This window comes from Lissotriton vulgaris, chromosome 5 (genome assembly GCF_964263255.1).
Source record: "Lissotriton vulgaris chromosome 5, aLisVul1.2, whole genome shotgun sequence".
In the NCBI taxonomy this organism is placed as follows: domain Eukaryota; kingdom Metazoa; phylum Chordata; class Amphibia; order Caudata; family Salamandridae; genus Lissotriton; species Lissotriton vulgaris.
Window position 1 is genome coordinate 1,282,856,027 of NC_141693.1, and position 25,826 is coordinate 1,282,881,852.

The following is a 25,826-nucleotide window of genomic DNA, read 5'->3' on the forward strand; positions in this document are numbered from 1 at the left end:
CACTAACTCTAATGCTGCGAGGCCTATTGCATTTCCAATGCTTGTTCTTCTTGTTTTGCTGCAGGTTGCTGGAGATCGGGCAATTTCGGCGGGACAGCTGGGGGCACTCATCTGAGTGTTGGGAAGGTTGCTGTGCCACATCAAGGACCAGGATTTTTTATCCTTGCACCCCTGCTAGACCTGCAACTTCAGCACAGTCAGGAGCCATTCAGGTTAGAGCATACTCACCCGACCCACTGGATTAGCCAGTGGGAATGGCTCTGGCTGTGGAGGTGCTTTGGGGGCGACTGGTGGGTCGTTTAGGAGGTAAGGCTTTGGGCATCGTCTCAGACCAGGCTGAGTAGCTGTTAAAGGGAAGAGCAGGAACTGGAGCAGGCTGTATTAATAGGGTCTGGCTCCTAGGTTAAGCTTAAGGATACCCTATTTGCTGTGCTGGGTCGCTCTCTCGTGGTTTCTCAGAAAAGTAGGGCAGATAACTGCATTTAGGATTGAAGGGCCAAGTTAATTTGTAAACAGAGGTGATGGTAGCAATGGCACCAAAGGTAAAGAGAGGGCAGGTCCCAACTAGGATGGAGGAGTGGATGGCTACAATGATGGGCACTAAGAGCGACTTGAGTCAGAACGTGGCAGAGCTGCAGAGGAAAGTGGATGGGCAGGAGGAAGATGAGGACAGGGCCAGGCGTTCCGGTGTGGCACCCAGGGTGGCGTTCCCTCCGGTACCCCGTAGATCTTAGCCCAAACAGGGGAGCGGGGAGAGGCCCCTGCAGGGCTACAAACCCCAGCCTTCCCATTACCCTCAGTTCTGGTAATCCCAGGGCCTATAGTCCCAGCCCTCCCAGTACCTGTAGTCCCAGCCCTCCCAGGACCTTCAGTCCCCGTGCCTGTAATCCCAGCCCTCCTAGTGCCTTTAGTCCTAGTACCTGTGGTCCCAGCGGGGGAAACACCGGGGGGAGTGACTCCACCGGCAGACACAGGAGGCCCAGGTCAGCCTAGCGTGCCAGGGGGTCCTATTTTAGAGGGGCCCCATTCCAACCAGTGGTACCCCCCTGCAGTACCTCTATTTTGGTTCCATGTCAGCCTGACTTAGTGGCAGGTTTAGCAGCAATCCTTCCATGGCTAGCCAAAGCAGGGACAGTGATTTCATCTGCGGGCAGTGGGGCCCTGTTAGCTGAAGGGGATACAGTGGAGAGGACCAGGAGCTTGGTAGCACAAGTTGAGAGGGCTAAACAGGTGGTGCCCTCCCAACCGGATGGGAGGAACAAGAGTGCAGGGAACAACAAGGGTGGCCCAGAGCCCCCCAAAAGGTCACAGCTGCAGGATCTGAAGAGGCAAAGACGCAAGCAGGCACATCTGCAGGTACAGTACAATTGTTGCCAAGTTTAGGCTTGGGGGAGATGCACACATCCAGCCAGCGTCTGGGGAGGCACATCGCACAGGAAGTAAAAGAGAAAATTTGGAAAGGGGAATATGTGAAAATGTTTTCTTTGTTGGTGGACAACGATGAGAGGAGGAGGCCAAAAAGCTAAGGGAATGGGCTCACCCAAGGGACTGGGGAAATTGACCTACTAGAAAAAAGATTGAGGAAACTAAATATCTGGATAAAGGTATTTTCAAACTTCCATGCAGTAAGGGTAGAGAAATTCCCAGGGCTGGGCGCTGAATTGGTGTGCTACCAGAATAGGATCACATGCGCATATGATGAGTATGGTGGAATGTGTTGGAAGGAATATGAAAAGGATTTTAGAAGGGCAAAGGCATCTGACCAAGCACTCACATGGGACCAAAGAGATGTAATGTTGTGTTTAAGACACATGAAAAGCCAAAGCCAGGAAGTGCCAAAAGGGCAGTCCTTTCAGTCAGGGGCGCCCCATAGCGGGGAAAGGGGTCGCCAAGAAAGTAGCATGTTGGGACTTCAACAAAAGGACGTGCGCTAGGCTCAATGGTTAATGTAAATTTAGATATGCCTGCTCTTTCTGTGGCCTATCCTCCCACCCAGAATCTATATGTTTAAAAAACAAAGGACAATGGAGGTAAGACACAGAAATGAGGGTTCCTTTACTTGGTAAGGCACACTCACCCATAGACACAATGGCTTTGATACCCTGGTTAAATAAGTACTGCTGCCCAAACACAGCCCAGATGTTGGATGGTTTCAGGGATGGGTTCAGGATTCCTGCTCCTGGCTATTCTGGGATCTCTCACTGCCGCAATCAGCAGTCAGTGAGGGATAACAGGTCTGTGTCATGAAATAAAGTGCTGAAGGAACTGCGTTTGGGGAGACAGACCGGTCCTTTTGATTCAATTCCTGTAGATGATTTTGTCTGCTCAACACTGGGGGTGGTACCCAAAAAGGACTCAGGGGAGTTCCGCTTGATCCATAACCTATCTGCTCTCACGGGTCAGTCACTGAACGGTGCCATTGATGGAGCCCTGGGCTCTGTGAGATACTCATCATTGGATCAGGCAATTGCAATGCTGCAGTCGCTTGGCCCAGGCACTCTACTAACTAAATCTGACATAGATTCTGCTTTCCGCTTACTACCTTTCCATCCATAGGATTTCCAACATTTGGGGTTCCAGCTAGAGGGAAAGTTCTACAAGGACAAGTGCATGCCAATGGGGTGCTCGGTCTCTTGCTCATATTTTGAGAAATTCAGCTCCTTTTTGGAGTGGGTTTTCTGGCAGGTCACCGGACACCAATGGGTATTGCACTTCTTAGAAGACTTCTTGTTGTTAGGGGCACATTAGTCACAGGATTGTGGCAATGTTTTGGAAGCATTCTGGCAACTCTTGAGGGACCTTGAGGTCCCCCTGGCACAGGGAAAGACAGTTGGGCCGGTCACACAAATTGAGTTCCTGGTCATTGAATTGGATTCCTTTGAGGGTGTGTCACACCTGCCATTGAGCAAGGTAGAAGGTATCAAGCTGGCATTAGTAGACTGCATCCGCAAAGAAGAAGTCACTTTGCATCAACTGCAGAAGGTAGTGGATATGCTGAACTTTGCTTTAAGAATCATCCCTATGGCCCGCCCCTTTTCACGTTCCATTGCACAGGCAATGTCAGGGCTGAAAGAAAAGCATCACCACATTAGGTTGTCCAGCGAGGTTAAGCAGGATATGCAAATTTGGATGGCATTCCTGAATGACTTCAATGGCATGGTAGTGTAGCCCAGCCAAGCCAGGTCCAGTCCTGAACTTGGCCTCATGACGGATGCTGCAGGGAGTGAGGGGTTTGGAGCCATCCTGGGCTCTCAATGGACGGCACAACATTGGCCCGCTCGGTGGATTGACACTGGTGTAACAAATAACATTTAATTTCTGAAACTGACCATCTGGTCACACCAGTTTCGCAATCAGTCTGTGGTTTTCTAGTCAGACAATATGGTGATGGTGGAGTGCATCAACCAGCAGTCTGCCAAGTGTAAGATGATGCTTCGCTTGATTAAAGAAATTGTGCTGCAATGCATGGGATTAAATGTATTGTTTAGAGCTAGGCATGTCCCAAGAATACTCGACCACGCGGCTGACGCATTGTCTCGTTCCAAGATGCAGGTTTTCAGGTCCCATTATCCGGAAGCAGCGAACTGTCCCACACATTTTCCAGAGCATCTGTGGCAGCTTGGTGCCCCAACCGACCAGACCTCATGGCAGCTAGCCTAGCACCCAGGACTAGGTGTGCTTATGAGGGGCATTTACCGCATACTGCGCATCACTAGGGCAAGGCTGGTAAGGGGCATGGACCACCCAGCATCCTTTATATCATTCATAAAGGAATTGAGGGGCGGAGGGCGTTCTGTGGCATGCGCAAAATGCCACATGACTGCAATAGCCTTCTTTGCAAAGATGATGGGGCATATGGATCCCACGGCTCATTCTTGGTTCAAAGGGTTCTGAAGGGGTGGCAACGCTTACAAAGGGCCCAGCCAGACATTAGACACCCGATTAACATTAAAGGGCTATCAGCCATCATGGAGGCATTGGGGAAAGTATGTAGTTCCACCAGTGAGGTCTAATTATTCAGGTGAGCCTTTTCCCTCGCCTTCGGGCGCCTTCAGGGTTGGCGAATTGGTGGCTCATATTAAACGCGATTAGCAGGGTGGGATGCAATTTACCCATGTTCAAATACAGGCAGGTTCAGTATCCTTATCAATCCCCAGATCAAAAATGGATCAGAATGGGAGAGGAGATAATGTTATCTTGCAAAGAGCTCTGGGGAACTCATGCTGTCCAGTGGGCAACCTGAAAACATAGATGGCGTACAGACCACCGGGCGCAGGGGGGCCATTATTGATCCACGGGGACGGGACCCCCCCTCGAAAGGTTTCAGTTTGGGAGGATTTTGGCATTGACGATGGGGGCAGCAGGCTTGGATGCATCCAAATTTGGTACTCATTCTTTCAGGATCGGGCAGCCACTGAAGCCACGGCTCGGGAACTGTAGGGACATGAGGTTAAAAAAAAGGGCGTTGGTCTTGAGACTGCTACACGTGATATGTGTGGCTACATTTACTCTAGGTATCATTGCTAAAGTTTGGTCTTGTTTCACTTCTCTGCAGTTTCCACATCCTATTCCGCAAGAGGGGAGCTAGCTGTCGTCCACCGGTCAACTGCGCCTCACCCACGCCAGATACCCGCCTGGGAGCCGGGCCACAGAGAAGTCTGGATCATAGGCCATTCATATGTGAACAGGTTGAAGCAACATTATTTCACAGGAAATTTCGTGGATAGGGCCCGCCAGGCAGGTTGGAAAGTGTCAATGCATGGTCAAGGGGGCTTGAGGTTGAATCAGTTCCAAAAAATCGTTGGTCCTTAGTTGCTTAGGTCCCAAGAGGCACCCGTTGAAGAAATAATACACCTTGGAGGCAATGACTTGGGTCATTTGGGTAGGAAGGGGATGGTGGAGGCCCTAATCACAGAAGTAGGATGGTTGGCTGAGCAGTGCCCGCAGGCAGTATTAGTGGGGTCTCACATGATCCCGAGGTTAAAATGGCAGGGGGGGAGTCTGTGTGGGCTTGGAATCACTCTGTAAGGAGGACCAATAACAGGATTGACAGGCTTGTCTGTTCTCCCAAACTGCAGACAATTGCACATGGTGGCATCCAGGGAGAAAGGTTTTTTCTACAAGATGGGATTCACCTTTCTAAACTGGGTAATGATCTTTTCCTGGAGAATGTGCTAACCTGGATGTTAGGGGCATCACACAGGACGTGACCTTTGTGTCAGCAGCGGATGGGGGGTGCCGATAGTTGGTCAACTATACAGGCTTGTGGTGGTAAGGTCAAATTTGACATCTCTAAGTAGGCATCCCATTGTTTAACGGGGACGCCTGGGAGGGGGGGGGGGGACAGTGGTACCTCATCACACTCCAAGGGGTGCTTACGGCCGGTAGGCAGAAGGGTGAGGGGATAGGAAGTTCCTCTTCCGGCAGGCCACTAGGGCCAACCCCTGAGCACGCGCATGGGCGCCAACGTGGCATAACATCAGCCCCTTGGAGGTAGCATGAAAGGGCGTAGGGGGGTGTCCGCGGAAAGTAAGCTGGTGGGCACACAGGCCGTTTACGCCAGGTCACTCCGGTAAATGGGGATCTGGCAAGTAGTTGGGAACATTCATGACCTTGCACGTAGGCTCGTCCAGGATACGCAGAAAACAAAGTGTACATATTCCAGTTTTAGGTTAGGTATGGCTATGTATTAGACTCATGTTATGGTTAGCCATAAAAATGTGTAAATATGTGTATTTGAAATGTGATTGAATATGTTTTGGTTTTCTGCATATATAAAATTTTGGGTTATGAATTTTAATTATGATTTATTAATTGTAATAAAATACGGCCAGGGTTATACAACTCCTAATCCAAGTGTTGTGTTTGGATGTGTTATTATCGATGCTTCGAGGGAGAGGGAGTGGAGGGGAGTCACTGGAGGGGACTCTGCAATACCAGGCCATGTCCTAGGGCGCCACTGGTAACTCGGTCACGCCGTCAATATGGCGGTTGTGCCGCCCCGGGACGTTTCCACAGTGGGGTCAGGGCCAGCGTTGGTGTTGCGGTCCATGCCCGACCCCCGGTCTCAACCATTGGTGCAAGCAGCCATGCCCCGGAAACAGTTTAACCACTTCCAGGGCAATGCAGGGGAAACAGGTCCCGGATCTCACCAGGACATGATTTTTCCAGTTGGGCAAAGGAAAGCCCTCTAAGAGGAGCAGCAAAGTGGTGGTAGAGTCTCTTCTTCGCCGCTCAACTCCACAGACATCCCTCATGATCCCGATGCCGGAGGGCTCTAGGAAGCCTCCTTTTTCTTTTCCCCACCCACCATTCCCTGAGGCAGCGAGGTTGTTAGGAAGCAGTTCTGTTCAGGCATATGTTTAGGGTTTGCTTTTCAGGTTGAAGTCTATAATATTGTTGTCATTTTACATATAATTCCATATCGTTATGTTTACTTTACAGGTTAAGGTCAAGTTATCCGCTTGTCATATGTCAATTTAGTCACTTGTCGTACTTTATGTCTGAGTATCCTTGGTCTGCGGTAAGGTCATGATTGCTAGGACAAATTTTACATCTCTTAGTAGGCATCCTATTGTTTATGGGGATGCCTGGGGTGTGGGGGAGACAGTGGTCCCTCATCACACTCCAGGGGGCACTTATGGCCAGTAGGCTGAAAGTTGCGGGGGTAGGAGGTTCCGCTTCCGGCAGGCCACTTGGGCCAACCCCAGCGCATGGCATAACAACCGGTCATTCTGGTAGTACAAGGTGATTTCAGGTTCATGTACCAGAGGTCTGTGCTTTGAAATATTACTCAGAGAAATGTAGATTCAATATGTTTCTAGTGTCATTTCCTTTTGAGATCAACTGAAAGCAGCAACAAGCACTGGCGTTGCCAATAGGTCTCGCAGTAGGAAAGTTGGAGCTATTGGTTTTGTAAATGACACATTTTATATTTATGTGTTGGTTTTGAAAATCGCGAAATTAATAGTTTTGTTATTTACAATGCCAATACTTTTAACTTTTGCAAATGTGACACTCATAGTATTTCTAATGCAAATGTTTTGTATTTACGTGACTTAGATGTATTGATATTACAAATAACAATGGTTTTTAAATAATTAATACTTGAATAAAAGTTATTGTAATTTATAATGGCAATAGCTTAAACTGTTGTAAATACCTTTTGTGAAGATTATGTTCAGTGTATTTTATTGTGAGGAAAATAAAAGAACAGAAGTGAAATATTAACGTCTTTTTGTGACATTTGTGTAATGTGAGAGAGTGTGAGTGTGAGTGAGTTTGAAAAGGGTGATTGATTGTGATATGATGTGTGATGCTGATAGGGTGTGTGAGTGTGTTAGTGTGTGTGATTTTTTAGACTGTTATTGAGGGTGTGTAAGGGTCTTTGAGTGTAATTGTGTGTGAGGGTGAGTGTGTGTGAGGTGGTCTGAGGGGTAGGGTGTGTGTAATCCGATGGTGTGTGGTGTTGTGAGGATGAAGGTGTGTGCGTGTGCCTTTGTATGAGGTAGAGGGTGTTATGGTGACGGTGTGTGTGTGTGAGGTGTTATGAGGCTGAGGGTGTGTGAGGGTGAGTGTGTGTGAGTGTGTGTAGGTGCGGCTGTGTGATCTGTGTGATTTTCTAGAGAATATGACCTGACCAGCCAAAGTTCTGCTATTAATCAGTTGATTGAATCTGGACCCTTTTGGAACATCTGGATAGGTCATTTGGTGCTCTGATGTAGGTTATTTTGTAGTATCCAAATTTGGACAACGTTTGCACCAACTGGGGTCCATTCTTGCTTCGCCTGTAAAAGTCATGGGACGGCTCTCCTGTTCAAAACCAGCTGATGTTCTGACTGCACACATCCTCAGTCATTGGGTGAATAGCACTCTTTTCAACGCATGCGTTTACAGCGCAAATCTTTATAACGACGCGTTGTTACATCGCATGGTATTACAAAACAAGTCGTTACAGTGACTTGCGGTGTGGGGCGCTTGAGTTGGGAATAGTATAATTCACTGTTCCAACTCAAGTGTGTGCAACAGTAGGGGAGGTGTTGGATTGAAAGTCCAACACCTTCCGCAAGTCGTTGTAACAACTTGCGTCGTAATGGCTTGCGATGTAACAACGCATCGTTGTATCAATTTGCGTTGTAAACACATGCGTTGTAAAGGTGATTTCCCGCTGTGCCCAGCTACTGTGTCTCAGTCTCAGGCACACTGTGGCAACAACAAAAAACTCTTCCTCATCCTGATCCAATAATATGTCATGGTAGCTGCATTTGTATAGTGCTTTAATGCAATTTGTATGGTCCTGTTACACTTTGTGAATCTGGGCCAACTCGGAGTAGTGTGTTTAACTTGCATTTGGTTCTGCTTCCTATCTAGCGGTGAGACGCATGAGATAGTGGCCCTCATCACCCGGCAACGCTTAAGTCACCTTCAAAGGCGCTGATTGCTCAGGATTGTTGGCTGGGCGGAGAAGCCAGCCCCTTCATTTCCTTTGCTCTACTAGGCGTCGTCCAATGTTTAAGAACCTTAGACATGAATCCTGGCTTAAAGCGACACCGGGCAACAACAAAAGAAGCCACCATCTTGAACATTGCTTATTTATTAACCTTCAGAAAGTTAAAAACGTTTTTGTACAAAGAGAAATGAACCAAAATGTCTGTGTTATATGTCACCACATATAAATAAGTTTGTTAATGTGCCAGTTGTAAACCATTAAAACATTCTAATGTTAGAATTTTAGAAGTAAAAAAAAAATTGGTAGCGTTTCAAATAATCTTGAAGGTAGTTGTGGACTTTTATTATTTATATGAATATCATGTGTGCATTCTTAGGAACCTTCTATAAAGGCTGTCGCGATTTCGTAAAGTCAGGAATGTAACATCTACGTCTTATTTTTGTTTTCACCAGTAAGGATCTGCGTTTTCTTTAATGATTATTAGGTTTTCTTCATTTTGCCCCGTTCGGTCGCTTCTGGTTTCCTGCAGCTAAGCTGAGTCATCAGAATAATTTGAACAGGCGTGGGAGTGCAGAGGGTGCAGAGGCTGGGCTTGGGGCCAGCGTTCCAGACTCTGCTTGCGCAGTTAAAGGAACAGGCACCACACCACTCTAACTTCCTCATACCAGCATGCTTTATGGTCTGGAGACATTGCGTTCCATCTTGCAGACTTAAAATACACATTTGCAAACAGCCCTTATTATGAGACTTGGCTTTAACATTATCTCTCGGAGTGTTCAGGAGCAGTACATTTTCTAGCGAGACAAAACTGTTTTAAGTGCAGTGCCCTTTGTTTTGCGCACAACATTGCCCCCCAGCGGACACTCATGTATTGCCAGTTTCGAGTTCCCAATGTTTCACTTTTAAAAGTGAACAGTGATAATTTCTATCAATTTCTTGGGGTTTCGCCGTAATACGGTGTTACTTTGAGACAATATGTATAATTTGTGTCAATTTAAAGGGGGCTTCTGTATCAGTACCTGAATGTATTTGGGTACTTCGGAAACATCATAGAGAAATACAGCATGTTGCATGTTATTTCTACTGCAGGAAACTAATTACACCCTCGGGCTTTGGCTGTAAACATTTGGAGAGCTCTCAAATACATAGGCAGTCCAGTTTTATTTGCTCGGCATTGTGTGATTTGGTGTTCTAGTTTTATAATCAAAATAAGACTACCAGGTCGCAGAATACAAAGCAAACAAGACGGTGGGAAGGCAGAGAAGGGGAGGGGGGAGGAGAAATGCGACACAGCGGGCAGGGGGCCGAGCGGCAATGAGGGTGTGAAGCAGCAGGGGCCTGGGGGAAGCTGGCTGGGGAGGGGGAGGAGAAATGAACAGATGTCCGTGAGGTGTGGGACGAAGAGAAATGAACCAAATATCTGTGTTATATGTCACCACATATAAATAAGTTTGTTAATGTGCCAGTTGTAAACCATTAAAACATTCTAATGTTAGAATTTTAGAAGTAAAAAAAAAAATTGGTAGCGTTTCAAATAATCTTGAAGGTAGTTGTGGACTTTTATTATTTATATGAATATCATGTTTGCATTCTTAGGAACCTTCTATAAAGGCTGTCGCGATTTCGTAAAGTCAGGAATGTAACATCTACGTCTTATTTATGGTTTCACCACTAAAGTTCTGCGTTTTCTTTAATGCTTATTAGGTTTTCTTCATTTTGCCCCGTTTGGTCGCTTCTGGTTTCCTGCAGCTAAGCTGAGTCATCAGAATAATTTGCACAGGCATGGGAGTGCAGAGGGTGCAGAGGCTGGGCGTGCATGCGACACGTCGGGCGGGCAGGGGATGAGGGTGTGAAGCAGCAGGGGCCTGGGGAAAGCTGGCTGGGGAGGGGGAGGAGAAATGAACAGATGTCCGTGAGGTGTGGGAGGAGTGCCTGATGCGCGTGCTTGTTTGTTCACGTGATTCACGTGAACTTAAAGAAAACCGCAGGAACGAAGCCCTTGGTTTGACGAGGATTTTCGAGACATGAATTCTCGCTCCGCTCAATGCGCTTGCGCGCATTGATAGGTCGCGAGACCTAAAAACAAGGAAAAGGCAGAGCTTAGTCTGTGCAGGTGGTGGCATCGGCACTCATTGTTGGGGATCAGGACTTTTTACCTAGGTCCATCTTTCCAGGACGAGCCATGCACAAAAAAATGTGGTGTTTTCCCACAGTAAAAGTAGAGGATTGTGTGTTTTTTGCTGTTATTTCACTTTGAGGGAAAGTGTATTGCTTGTCTTTCTAATTTGCATAGGTTCTTCAGGTGACACTGCTACTTCACTAGTCCCCGTTGTTTTCAGAGTACATATCCACCAGTTGTAATTTCTTCACTCAGCCCAGGGGGTCTTCTTTTGGGTTTCTATCTGCAATAATAAGTAGATTAGTGCTGCATAGGGGGTAGGTAGATTCACCACTAAAGATAGAGCATTCTTCAACTCCTCTTTCTGCCCTGCGAAGAGCCTTGGGCTGACCTGGAATTAAGGTTGTGAGCCCCAGGACACTGCTGCAAACATACCATACAGAACAGCAGAACAAACAAGGAGGCAAGATACACCAAATAATGGAGGAAAACTAAAAGAGAACTAAAGGGAAAACTGAGAAAACCGAAAAGAGAGAAAATAATAAATGTGAAAGACAGATACAAGTTCAAACTGGTATGTATACAGAGAGAGAATACAACTAGCGTCAAGCTATCAGGCAAATACCATGATCCTTGACTAACCTTATTAGGGCTCTGCCATCATTAACCCAGGTGTGAATTTAAGCCCAGGAAATGACTTAGGGCCATATGTATCAACACATTTCCCCATAGACACAGAATGGGCAAAACCCTTTGATACATCTGGCCCTAAATGAGTTATCACACAGTTAGCAGTGTAGTGTTCCTGTTCTTATAAGTTTCCATTGACCTGTCTGCCATCATTTCCAGCCTTAGTGTACACTAGGCTTCCTGAATTCACCCTGAATCCTGTCTGAACAGAACTAGTGTAAAGAAAGAAAATTACACTTACCTCCTTGCCGCGTCTCTCCTCGTCGTCCGTCTGCTTCAGCCGGAACAGAAGGAACCCAAACTCCCCATAACCAATCACAACACTAAAAGGCATTGTTGTGATTGGTCTGAGCGTCGTGGTTCGGCGCAGACAGGGACTGGAAGCCTGGGCATGTTCTCCACCCAGGCTGTAAAACACAAAGTGCGCATGACTCTTTGGCTGGCCCGAGAGAGCCAGCCAAACATTCATGCGCACATACAGAGTGTGCTCACTACCCCTCCTGATCGTCTGCCAGTAGAGTAGCCCCGCCCTGCCTGCAGAGCTGCAGCAGCAGGAACAAACAAAATGATAATATCATTGAGTTATTATCGTTTTAATTTTCCCTTATTTACACTGCTGAAGAGCAGTGGAGCGACGCTCCTCCGCCTTAGCGGAGGAGTCGCCACTGCATTCTCCTGCACAGTTTTTACTGTAGAATCACCCATGTTTCAGCAGCCAACATCTCTGGGATAAACACGGCAAGCTCATATTGTTTCTGACCACCATGTAGCTTGAAATGTGGCAGTTAAGTGTAACTCTATTACAACCCCATTGGTAGTTCCAGGCACTCCTTCTGAGACCCATAACATCCAAGAGACCCTTCCTCTAAATGTGTAAAAGCTTCAGCCATTTTGCATTCTATAGTTTTGCTTTAGTTAGTACATGTATAATACTTCAACTATTACCATGATGATGGCTAGAATTAGAAAATTATCAGAAATTGTGGTGGGACGCGTCCATATGTGGAAATTATGGTGAACTCTTCAAAAGAATTGTGTTAGATATCAGAGAAAGCAAACCAGTCACACTGACTGCCTGACTCAGTGCCCTTGTTGTGTGCAGGAATATATTGATGGCCTAGCTTGAATTAAAAAGGGTACATCGAAACAGCACATCCTTATCATCAGTGGCACTGCTGAACACAGGCTCGACAAAGAGGACAAGAACTGGAGGAGCAGGCTGAACAGAGAGGACACAAAATGGAGGAACAGTTGTATTTGAACTGCCTTTACAGTAATCAGTGCAGTGGTCATGAACCTTGAAGGCAGAGAGGTGGAAATTGCCTTGTTGCAGAATCCTTATGTTTAAAAATGTCTAATTCCAGTATTATTTAAACAAAACTAACGCTACCCTAAATGAACTAGTGCCTAAAGAAGATTTTGTTTGCAGTGTGCACCATTCTACAGATATTTTCTCCTTGACTTCTGTCTGACATTTTCCAAAGGGAAGTTTTGGGTGTGCAATTGCAATAAGGACGAGATACTGCCTGGATGTCAATGAGTTATGTTATAGTAAACACTGAGTGACGCATATTGATATATTTAACATATCATTTAATATAAAATGTTCCCTCTATACGTAAAAGAACACTAGCAAAGATATTTGTCACAACTTGATCACTTACCTGTACTGGAAAGGTGCCACAGTGGCTGTGATTGGTGGAGTTTGAGGCATCATTGCTGAAAGGTTAATAGTCCCTGAGTTCAAGGTCACTCCTTTGACTTGTGGATGAAGTCCATTTGGCTGAGAGGACCCTGAGTGAAGTAATGTGGCTGGAGGCTTTTCCTCGGAGAGAGGTACCCTAGAGCCTTCCTGAATCCTGGAATTGACCTCCGGCGCACATTGACCTTTCACTGGGCAGCTTTGAGGCCGCTTCATCTTTAGTGCTTCAACTGAGCCCAGTAACACACTTTCGGTGTATAGACTGAAGCGAGTAGGTGCCTTGCTCTGGGGGTGAGAATTCTCACATATGAAATTGGAAACCATGCTTGATTTTCCCAAAGTCACCTTATTGCCATTGGAGCCAGGCGCTTCTCCAGTCTTCGGGCCAGTGTCCTTCTCATTGTCTTTCTCGGTTCCATAAGCCATGGTCTTCTTGTATAAATCCTTCATTCTGGGAGGGGTCTTCTGTCCCAGCCTTGGGCTGCTCCATGGTGACCCGCCAGATGGGGTCAGGCTCCCTTTACCCTCAGTAATATCTGCATTTTCCAGTACCGGAGTCTTTTTTTCATTAGCGACCACAGAATTCCTGGGGGAACATTTTTGCTTAGTGTTTTTGGGTGTTGTTGACCCAACGCAGTTGGTCACTGACCTGACTGGTCTTGGAGAGGAACTCCTCTGGGTCCCATAAACCAGCGAGGAGGTGGCAGGACCGGTGCTGGCCTGCCTCGTTGATAGTTTTGGAGACGAAGCCATAGTAGCAGGCAGTTTGCCTGGAGAAAATGATCGCGGAACTGGGATGGCTGAGGCATAGTGGCTCCTTCCTGCGGCACTCACATTGGCAGACCCATTCATCCTCAGCGATGAAGCTCTGTGGAATCACTCTCCTGGAAGGGGAAAAACAAAGTCAATATCTTAGGCTGAAGCAACTTTATCAGAAGTTAGGTTATCTGAAGTGTTGAAAATTAAAGACATTTAAAGAGCAATGGGTCCTTCTATGCAGGTCCTTAGATTTCAAACAAACCTATTTGTATATGCATGTAATTTAATTTGTTTCATTATGTACAAGAACTTCATCACATACTAAAAACACAATAGCGGAAACAAAATAAAACAGGATAATTTCTGTTATGAGCAATTAAGGTTTGATTACCGAAAAAGATTCATTGCTAACGAGTCACCAATGTCACCAAATTGCTTAAGCAACATGCAATGTCAAAGATAATAGGTCTCTCCTCTGACACAGCTTACAGAGTGATTGGCTTTAAAAATGCTTCTTTTTTCCAACATTCTGCACAAAATGCCGAAAATGGTTGTCTATGCAAGCATATGTGTGTGCATGCACAGTGACAATCTTTCAATGGTTCAAGTTATATTTAATGATAAAATCCACAGCACCTTTACGAGCAGCCATCTTGAATGTTTTTTTCTTACACAACACAAACAGGGGAAGTCTTGGGACTCAACATTTCACAGATTTGCACACCCCAATCATAACCAAGTAACTTCTCACGAACAGTTGCTCTAATGAGATCAACTTTTAGTTGCTTGTCTGTAACCCTTTACTTTCGGATAAGGCTGCTATGAACTGAAAGAGAAATGAATTTAATAAATAAATATACCAAAGCAAGCTAACTCTGCGTGCGAGAGCATTAGGAGCATAAAGGCAGCTCTTTGAGTCTAATGGGTTGAAATCTGTTCTCCCGTGCCCCCATCGACTGAGCACTTTCGGAGCAGGCATTGATCAGAACTATTGATGCGCGGATCCAAACATGGGTAACCCTGAGTCATGAAGCCATTAGGGAGACTTCCGGGATGCCCTCAAACAGTATCCGGAGTGCTTTTGATTCACATTCGCTTTGCGGTGAGCTGGGTTTGTTGGCTGTTTGTGTTCAAGGGGTGCTTTTGGACAGTGGCGGCTCCTCTGCTAAGGCAGAGGAGGGTCGCTCACTGCTCTTTTAGCAGTGCAAACTAAAAATAAAATAATAATAACAAGAAGTTATCATTTTATTTTCTCCAGTCAGGTCGGGCAGGAGGGAGCAGGAGTGGTTTGCACTCCCTCCCTCCCTATGTGCGTATGATGGCTTGACCGGCGGGCTGGTCCAGCCGTTATGCGCACTTGGCTTGTTCTCCATTGGGCTCTGTTGCAATGCTCCATGGAAAACATGCCCAGCCTCCCAGGCACTGCCTGAGCGGCCATACAGTTCGCTCAGACCACTCTTGACGCTACTCAGGAAGCGTCGCGATTGGCTTGGAGAGTCCGGAAGCCTGGGTGCTTCCGGTGCTGCCAGCAGACGGAGAAGAGGCGTGCGGTGGGGGGAGAGTCACACGGCGGTGGCTGTGGTGGCAGACATGGTACGTTTTGTTTATTTTTATTTTCTTCACCCGCCACCCCAACCCTTCCCCCGCCTACCACCCCGGTTCAGAGGCAGCTGCCACTGCATTTGGACAGTGATTAATTAGAGCTGGCCGTTGCAGGTGGGACCCACTGGCATTCATTTTTGTGGACCAGCACTTACTTTTCCAAATCTGAGTTTCAGCCAGAGCAAGAAAGACAAAAACACAAATGGGGGAAGAAGGAGGAAGAGAAAGACAGAAATATGGTTACAAAGGGGAGAAAGCAGGGATGAAAAAGACCCTGCAAGGGTGAGATAAAGGGGCAGGCAGGGAGTGTCTGGTGGTAGATGAAAGAGGTATGAGGAGGGATCAAGACTAGTAGCCTTCGTGGCGCTGGCCATAGGCTCCTGAGGAAGTATAAGGGCTCCAGCCCTTATTGTTTTACAGATTAAGCACTGCATTAGGTAGTTTGCGTAAATATTGGGTGCCGTTTTGGCAGCCCCGCTTCATCGGTGATTAAAGTATTAATTTAGTGCTGGTGCATTGGTTTTTAAAACGTTATTTAGCTCACCTGCTTTCCACATCCGCCTTACTGCTCCTCCTGGTCGCGTCTCTCCTCCCACCGGGAGAAACAGGAAGCAGCCTTGAGGCACCCAGGCTCCCCTGAGCCAATCACAACGCTGCAATACAGTAATACAGCACTCTGATTGGTCTGAGCGCTGTGACTCGGCACTCAGACAGAGCATGGGGGCCTGGGCATGTCCTCCACCCGTCTGTAATGCAACCTGCGTGGAGAAGAGGGACATAGCGCAGTACTGGTTTGGGTTGCCCGAGAGGACTGTTCAAACAGTCATTGCGCACTTGGTTGTGGGGGGCAAACCACTCCTCAGCTGCTCTGTCAGCCCCACCCCGCCTCGAAAAGCTGACGTGCAACAAAAAGGAAAAAATAAAATGATAATAACTGAGTTATTATTTTTTTTCTTATTCTGCTGAAAAAACAGTAGGGTGACGTTCCTCCGCCTTAGCGGAGGAGCCGCCACTGACAGAGAACAGGTGCAGCACAATTAGTAGCGGGGAAAGCTTTCTATACAAAAATAGAAGGGGTGATTCTCAGGCACAAGAAAAGGTGCATCATCAGGAATAGATAAAGTCAATGGGTGTGCCCCTGCCTTCCCACAGTAGCCCTGTTTTAGAGGGTGCTGTGCAGGTAAGATCAGAGGATATTTTGCCTGTGTTTAAAACGTGTGCAGTTGCATCGGTGGAGACGCCCTGATTTCTTACTATTAATCTTCATTACTCCAAGATCTAGACTTCCTCATTTCTGTCCTGAGGTTTGCCTCAGGCTATATATAAGATTTAACAATTATTGTGCCATCATAAATATAAAAACTTTTCATCCTTACTCTGAGACAATGCTCCACTCCTTCTTGTTCCATACCAAACATACAAAGTGAACAAGGCCAGTAAACATCCTGAACTACTAAGCAAACCTCCACCCCTCCCTCACCCCCACTCAAATTCCTGTGTGTGAACTAGGCCTGGGCAGAGTTCGCCGAGTTCTGCTCCTCGAAACTCGGCAAAGTGACCAAAAAACTTCACCACGCTACGCGGAGTTCTGCAAGCAGCAGAGGTCGTTAGATCCCTCAGTTTTTGCTGATTTATAGCACTGGGTGTTTGTCCTGCACTGGAAAATCAGTGCGAACCAGCACCATACACAGTGCAGCGTATTTACATACACACACAGCTTCTTTCTGCTGCTCGAATAGATGTTCTACTCAAATGGCAGAGTCCTCAATACAAACGGAAGGTTTCTCAACACAAGCGGTAGTAGCCATCCGCGACCGCCCAGGTGAGAAAACTCACCGGGATGTGGTCTGAAGTAAGATTTTCTGCGCTTGGCAACTTAACGTTGGTGAGCACGAGTGAGGAAAAACTTTGCTCCATGTTTCAGAAATCCATGTGCTGCACGGAGTAGTAAAAAATTCAGCAAACTCCGCAAGCTGAGCGGAATTTCACGTCAAGGCCTAGTATGAACCCACTGTACACTGTTTGGTCCTGTTAGAGTATACAGTCCTACTGGAAGGCAGTTGAACAGGACCTCCATGAATCAACTGGAATTAAGGTGTCCAATAAGATGACGTTACTGCTACTGACTGTATGGGAGGGGATGAGGATTTACAGTGCTACATTTAACTGCAACTAATGATAGGACTGGCAGTAGCAAAAAGAAACATTGGCAGAAGCTGGGGGACTCTGGAAACTCCTGATGTACAAGCATAGGCAGACCTCATGGATTGGTGCTTGATAGCTGAAAAGCAGGGATATGCTGGACGGGGAGCCCAAAAAAATGGGAAAAGATATGGAGCCCATGGAGGAGATACCGAGGTTTAGCAGTGTAGTTGCAACCAGGATGGGAGGGAGAAGATGACTAGAGGGAGAAGACAACTAGATGTCTTGGGTGGGAAGGAGCAGTATGAATGGGGGAAGAATGCCAGCAGATTCACTTGTCATGGAGTTGGCACTTTATTTGCGTTCTACAATGGGGGTCACAGTGACTGTTGATGGCCGTTTGATTACATGTTGGGAACTTGATACAAAGTTTAAAAGAAAAAAATGAATAGGAATGAAAACATTCAGGACTAAGTCCAGCAAGACTAGGACTCATAGTAATGAAGATTACAGGAAAGTATTTGGGATATTACATTATCTTCCTCTTCTCAGGCATAAACAATTGAGGATATTCCCAAGCAGAAATTTTACAACCGCAAAAAGGTACCCAGTGACCCTGAAAGAAAAATATAGTCCAGACAGAAAAGAACAATTAACTTGTTTGGTCTGCTTCTAGCAACAAGACGGGTACGAACAATATGTAGAGACCAGGGACATGCATTTTACTTTTATGGAGAGTTAGGATAGGTCAATCATGTCTAGTCTATGGAAAGAGGCAAATATCAATTCTTTAGGACTGGGACAAGGAAGACAGATGGGGAGATAACAGTGGTTGTGTGTAAAGCCTACACTTTTGCAGGGAACTGGACTAAGATCAGAAGGGCAACCCTTCTGACTGCTGACAAGAAGTGGAAGTCCACTCTCTGCTCTGCCAGAGTGGGATTTGTTTACCACTGTTACAAAGGACAAGTGCAACGTTTTCTTTAATTCATTAGCTTTGCACTTTAAGAAACTTGATTATGTTTTTTTAGTCATGGCAGTGCTTAATTTGTGAAAAACCAAGTGCTGGGCACTTGTGAGGAGGCCACAGCAGCTTGCACCACCCATTGCCCCAGTCACCACTGCCAATAACAATACCAACTCAAATATTAACTATTACACTCCTTCAAGTGTTGCAATTTAGACTATTCCAACCCCTCCCCCCCACCCCCAAAAGTTATAACAATGACTTGGGGGCAGGTATTAGTTATGTTTAAGGTATATTGAATTGACAAACAACTGTTGTTGTGCTCATCTCTAAATTAAATAAACAGCACCACCAGGTGGCTGACCATCTAAAGCGCCAGTGTTGACAATTAAGTGCTGGTGCTGAGCACTGGAAATAACCGACTCAAATTAAGCACTGAGACTCAATAGACTTCCAGCATCGTAATCTGCATTGTGTCTGATATTTTGAAGCTACCTATTGGGACACACTACTCATAAATCTCCACGACAACCCCTGGAACTGTGTTAACCAGATGCTTTATTACAGAGAAGGGTTCTGCTCTTAATTTGTGTTTTCTGGTGCTCTGCCCCAGCACCAATTTCTTAACACCATCACTTTGATCGTCTACATGATGATGCTGTCTGATTATTTTTTAAATGAGCACATCCACAGAGTATTTACCAATATAATATATTAAAGAAAATAATACCAGAATATGCAAGCCATTTCTACAGTTTTTGATGACCTGGAATAGTCCAAAATGTCACATCTTTAGAATTGCGATGGTATGTAGATAGCACTAGTACTAGCATTTGGAAGTTCTGACTGGGTCGGTGGGTGGTGCAAGCTACAGCAGCCTCTTGAGAACTAACTACAGTCCTGAAACTTACTTTTCTACAAATTAAACACTGGAAAGTAGGAATTTCTTAAATGACAGTAATTTGTTCTGCTCAATAAGATGTGTCGGATGTAGGATTTTCCTGTTGGGGCAGGGGAGGCAGCAATCTATACAGGCATCTATACAGCACCAATCTAGCCTGAACAGTGGGATAATGTCATAAGAGCATAATCACCAAAGTCCACATTATGCATCTCAGCTCATTAATATCAAACAATTTTGCAAAGCAACAAAACTCACTGAAACTCCCTACAACATATCCAACCCCACCAGCTGTCCATTAACCATATCCCAATCCATTGCACCCCCCACACCCTATCGAAGACTTCAGGCACTCCATGCATCAGGCCAGAAATATCCACTATTCAACACTTTTCAATGGACCAACACTTCCTCTGCTACATGCGTAGTGATTAACAACCCCTGCACCACATCACAACCAAGCAACCCATCCTCATATACATCTCAACCATCAGCACGCTTTGCCACATCTGAAACAAAGACTCATTGCAACACAACTAACCTATTTAACACTTCCTCCAATGCCTCAAAGCCCACATGGACACATTGCAATATGTCAGATTTCACCAGACATCAGCAGTTTTTGATACTCATCGTGCCATGTCTCAACCCATCAATTCTCTCTGGGCATCATAGCCAAACTCAACACCGCTCCCTGCATCTTGTGCCAAATCAATGACTATCTCCAAACCAAAACCCAACCACTAACTTACCCTGAGCCACACTTCAGCACAACAACACTCCCTGCATTCTATTTGTTTTAAGTTGTGGTTTCAGTACTGGAGCCCAACCTGCATTTGCTCCTTCCACCCAATCAGCACACCTCTTCACTATAATTTTCTGTTGGATACACTAGTACACTACACCAAAATTGATGAGCAGCACATCCCAATTTACCAACAAATAGTTGACTGCATGCCAGCCCTGAAGACACTCACTGCATCCGACCGTAAGTCAGCAGTAATCCTTGCAACACTCCAACCCCCTGCGTCTACTGATTCCCAGCATGTCACCCTTTACTGTAAAATGTTAAAATCCACCTGATTTGCAGTTCTCCAACTGTTCCTGCACAATATCGTAACCCACCAACACTCATTATCACAGCAGTCTCAAACAACATCCCAACACCTCTTCTGCAACTTTCCAAAATAGCCTCACCACTTGAACTACTTTTGGACACAATAACATGCCCTTCAACACAACTCTCAGCTAAACAAAATTCCTTGCACTGCTACTAGCTCTACAAAGCAACTTATTACGCCAACAAGCCCTGCACCATATCCCAATATATTATCAATCTCTTTCAGCACATCGCATCGTACAAACAATTGTGTTAGCCCATCAAAACGTCCCAGCATGCACTGCGCTGCAGTCACTAACCCTCCCTTTATCGCATAGTTATCAGCTAACCCTCTCTACACTTTCTGAAGCATCCCTCGCACCGTATCTGGACCTGACAACCTTCGCACGAGATATCCTGTTCCTGCGCGCGCTCTGTTTTAAGCTTGCATCTTTGCGTCTGTTGATGCGCCAGTACTCACCGGGATTGAGTCCATGCTGCAGTATTGGTTCCTCCCGTTCTGCCTTCCCGAGCCTGACAGAGGCATTCTACAGCAGGGCTCGAAGTCGCATCCCCGGCCGGCGTCTGCTGACCCGCGCTGCAGTATCTGCATATGCGGTCTATTTATAGATGTCTCCGAGGAGAGATAAGAGGGGACTCACTCACACGGGAGCACCAGGCACAGCCGGCGAGCATCCCCACCAGAGCGCTGGGGCAGCAGAGAGTCTTGCTGGCCCCTTCCTCAACACAGCCTCAGGTGTACATCCTTAGCCAGAACTCAGGTACCCCTTATCTAGCTCCATCATGATACCCAACATAGGGTGTAGCACCACCTCCGGCCAGGAGAGCTATTGCAGGGAGCCACCCGGCCCCTATTGCAGACACCCCAATGGCAGGCGCAGCCAAGGGTATTCATAAAAGGGAGCGTGGCTACTCAGGCTCACTCACAGATAATAGCCTCTGGTGTACATTGACTGTGTGCTTGCGTAGCAGCCCTGCATGTGTGGCAACTTTACAGTGGCGACGAGGATAGTTAGATTCCTGGTGGCTCATGCCATCTGAACTGAAGCACCCTGCTGTCTCAACAGACATTCGCAGACACATCTGCTACCTCACCACCAGGCCTGCGGTTGGTGAAGCAATTCACTTGGCCACATGGCCACGGCGTTAAACAATGGTGGTCAAAGCTGGACTCCTATCTGACTCCACTGGACCATCATCTTCCACCGGTACAACTCGGAAGTCTTCCGCAGGGGATGAGGCAGCAGTGCTAGACCCCCAGGTGGTACTTGTGGTGGTATGAGAGAGAGATGCTCACCCAGTGCCCCCCTACCCCTAGTGGACAGCTGCCACAAACACACTCATCAGGATGAGATAAGTAGAAGAAGCGTATAGTCTTTAAACATTTAACAATAAAGACTGACAAACCAAGGGCTGTTGAGATAGCACAGGCCTGCTTAACAGTGGAAAAATAGAGACATTAACCCAGAGTGAGCCTAAATTAAAGCAAGGGATACCACCTGTTCTGGGAGGCCGGCAGGGGGCACACACCAGCAACTGCACCTCCACACTCTTCTGAAAACACATAGAACATTTGATGGCAATCTAAACGCTTAGACTAATTTAGCATAGCCGATGACCCGCAGCACTACCAGCCCAATAGCAAAGAACACCAGCACCATCTCCCCTCAGGGTGGGGTATCAACAGACGCATCAATGACAGCACTCACACTGCTCAGTGAGCTAGTTGACCCAGATCCTGCTGGGTCAACAACACTGGCAACATGGGTTGGGCATCTTAAATAACTACTTCTGAGCCACAATAGAGAGTGATATCATGGTAAAGAGGTCCCTGCTACTGCACTTTGCAGGGGCAGAAGTCTATAAATTATTCGGAAACCTCCCCGGACAGAGGTTGACCACAACTAGGATGCCGTGATAGCTGCGCTGTACACCCTTTTTTACGTTAATCCAGACTAAACTGACTCAAGCTTGACAAAGGAGAAGATAAAACAAATGACTGGTTTTAGGGAATTGGCCAGCACATGCACCAATGACGGCCAATGCCCGTAGCGCCAGGATGCCCGTAGGGTTACAGTGCGCTCTATAAATGTTTTATAATAATAATAATAATAATAATAAGGAGGTGCAACATAAAATTATTCACGGGTTGGGTCATTGATGCTGAGAAATCTGATATTACATCAACCAGGCATCAGATTCGAAGATGTTTTAATACTGAGAAGATCTAATGAACTATTATCATGGCGGCTAAGTGCCAACATTCCGAGATAGATGCCCAAGCTTTCGACACGGGTTAGGTCGTTGGTGCTGAGAAATCCGATATTACGTTAACCAAGCATCAGATTAGAAGATGTTTTAATACTGAGAAGATCTAATGAACTAACAAGCAGCAGAGCAGAAGTAATGGCAGCAGCCCTAACAAGCACCCGAGCAACACAAGGGGGATGCTAGTCAAAGAAAAAGTAGACGTTGTACAAGGGAGAGTCCCGCTATGGCAGGTAAAACTAATGCAACGTGTCATGGCGGCTAAGTGCCAAAATTCCGAGATAGATGCCCAAGCTCTTGAAAAGTGCCTGGTCAAAGAAATGCATTTAAAGAAGGGCAATCCAATAACCCCTTGAGAGTTTGGATATATACATATAACAAAAAAAACTGTTGCTCCCAAGGGGATTGTTTATACACTTCATTTTATCTAATCATCAGAATCATCAGAATAAATTCGGCTAAAAAGGTAGAAAAGATCACACCTTAATAGTACAATAAATGCAGATTTGATCAAGATTGGAAGAAAAAAAATACAGGCATAGAAGAATGTATTAAAAAAAAAATAAGATATAATGAAGTGTATAAATCATCCCCATGATAGCCCCAGGTTTTTTTGCATCTGTCCAAGGAAAGGTGTGTTAAAAATGTGGCAAAGCAAACCATTTCAACCATGTATGAAGAAATGGAAAGGGTGGCTGAAAAACCCCAGGGCGGTAACACATCACCCCAGCTCTTTAAAACTCAAGATAGACATTGACCAATGTGGTACAATCAAGGCCACAAGAGCTGATAGACACAGCATAGACAAGGAAGATGAGGAAGAAATCTTCCACTGTACACCAGACAAGGTAAACGTGGACGGCGACCACAACCCATTTATGTGGTTGTCCTCAGAGGCACACCAGTTACCTCACTAAATGATACTGATGCTACAGTGAATATTATGGACATGAAAGCGTACCAAGCCCTGAGACCATGGTCCCAGCTAAAGCTGACATGCACCTATGAGTACCAGGGTCAACCACCCCTACCACTTTCCGGAATTATTGAGGTATCATTTGAAACAGGGATGCTGAAATCCAAGCCCACTTCCACATCACCTTGGAAGAGGAAAGAGAGCTCCTGGGATGTCATACAGCACCAGATTTAGGACTGGTGTTGGTCACATGCAAAGTACATGAGTGTCAAGTAGATTATGTTCATAAGGAATTTTTCCCAGTTGTTTGGAGGGCTTGGCTGTCTGAAAGGCACTTCTGCCAAGCTTTGCATTGATAAGACCATCAGACCGGCGCCCTGAGGCACTGACTAGTGCCTTTCCACCTACACACTCTGGTAGAAGAATTACAGCGACTGGAAGAGACGGATGTTATTGGAAAGGTGTCAGGGCCTACTCCTTGGGCTCCCATGGTGATCATGACAAACAAAAACCACTGGGAGTCATCTGGCTATGTATTGTTATGAGGCTACCTAACATGCCCACACCAATTAGATTCAACAAAGTTGTCTGGCCATCATCAATGCTTGCAAGTGAATCTGAAGAGAATAACTCAACAAGAGCTCATCTTGCACAAAGACAAATGCTCGCTTCTTTATATAATTGAATCAACTTCTTTGGATACGTTTTCTCCAAAGATGGTGTCTGGGCGGACCCCTAAAGGCTGAAGAAATATAAAATACTCTAGCCCTCCATGGTGACACTGAGGTGAGGAGCAGTTCAGGCATGACCACACATTGCAGGTGATTTGTGACTAATATAGCCATGATCTCTGAACTGCTGAGAGCACTCACTGAAAAAAGACAAACCCCAAGTGGGACTGGAGCGCGAAAGCAGACAAGGTATTCAGAGACATCACAAACACATTTCTCTATGACACCGCAAAGGCCTACTTAAACCCTTGGAAAGAAACTGAACTTATTGTGCCTCAAGGCCAGTACACCTTGGGGCTGTCCTCATTCGGGAGCATGAGAGGGGGGATATGGCCGCCCACCACAAATGCAAGCACAGCACTAACAGACATGGAAGTCAGATACTCCCAGATACAGCAAGCAACTCTGGCCATCATTTGAGGTTATCACCATTTTCAATTCTACCTCTATAACCAAGAGTTTCAAGTTACAAGTTGTGATGGACCACAAGCTGCTGGTTTACCTGTTCACATGCCCATTCCAAAGCCCTGCATGAAGAATTGAGAGGTGGGCCATCCAACTACAGACATACAACTTCCTGGTGCTCTACAGACCTGGAGTAAGCAACCCCATGGATTACTTGTTAAGACATCCACAACAAAGAGAACAGAGGTGAACTACACCAGATGATGACACAGATGAGTTTGTCCATTATATCACACAGGGAGCCCACCCAAAAGCCATGAACCTCACGAGAAGAAGAGTTTATGCAGAATGGAGGCTCTACAACACCATGCACAGAAAGACTTTTCGAGGGATTTCCACGGCTGGGATAAGGCAGACCGAGTAATGCTCACGCAGCTTTGGAGGGACAGAAATTAGCTTAGCACTGCACGAAGAGGACGTCTCCTGAGGGGGTGACTGAATAGCGTCACAGCAACTCCAGAAACATGTCATGGAGCTAGCACATCAAGGACACCAAAGGTTTGCCAAAGTGAAATCCAGACTATGGTAAAAATGATGGTTCCAGGGAATGGATGAAGCGGTGGAGGGCATGATGAAAGCCTGTCACATAACAGGGGGGTTAGGATGCCTCCGTCATATCTGAAGAACCATATCAAACTCTGTGGACTAAGGTCAACATGTATTTTAGGATTTACCACAATGGCTAATGGACAATGGTGCTGTTACAGGGACATTGCAAATTTCCAGTAGGCGAGTTACTAATATCTATGGCATTTCGAAAAGTGCATCCTCTGCTGAAAAAGAAATTTGTAATGTTCATACTGCCTACAGAAATTAGAAAAGACAATGTCTCCCACTCTAAGGGGCTGCATTTGAGGAATATATAGACCGACCACCTAGGAATCAAGCATTGGGAAATAAGGCTGCAGAAGTCCCAGGAACTTGAACAAAGCCCTCCACATTTGGGTGGACTAGGATGAGGACGTAGAATGGTACCTACATAATTTCCTGAAAGT

At 46.2% G+C, this 25,826-nt stretch overlaps 1 protein-coding gene across 7 annotated transcripts in view; it reads right to left on the reverse strand.

The window, feature by feature from the left end:
- NAV1 (neuron navigator 1) overlaps positions 1-25,826 on the reverse strand; it is a 1,017,084-nt gene that overhangs the window by 621,802 nt on the left and 369,456 nt on the right. For all 7 annotated transcript variants that reach the window (XM_086923143.1, XM_086923142.1, XM_086923140.1 and 4 more), the window contains exon 2: positions 12,923-13,844. In XM_086923143.1, coding sequence (XP_086779269.1) covers positions 12,923-13,812 — 890 coding nt within the window. In that variant the 5' untranslated portion in view covers positions 13,813-13,844. The remainder of the gene's footprint in view (positions 1-12,922; positions 13,845-25,826) is intronic.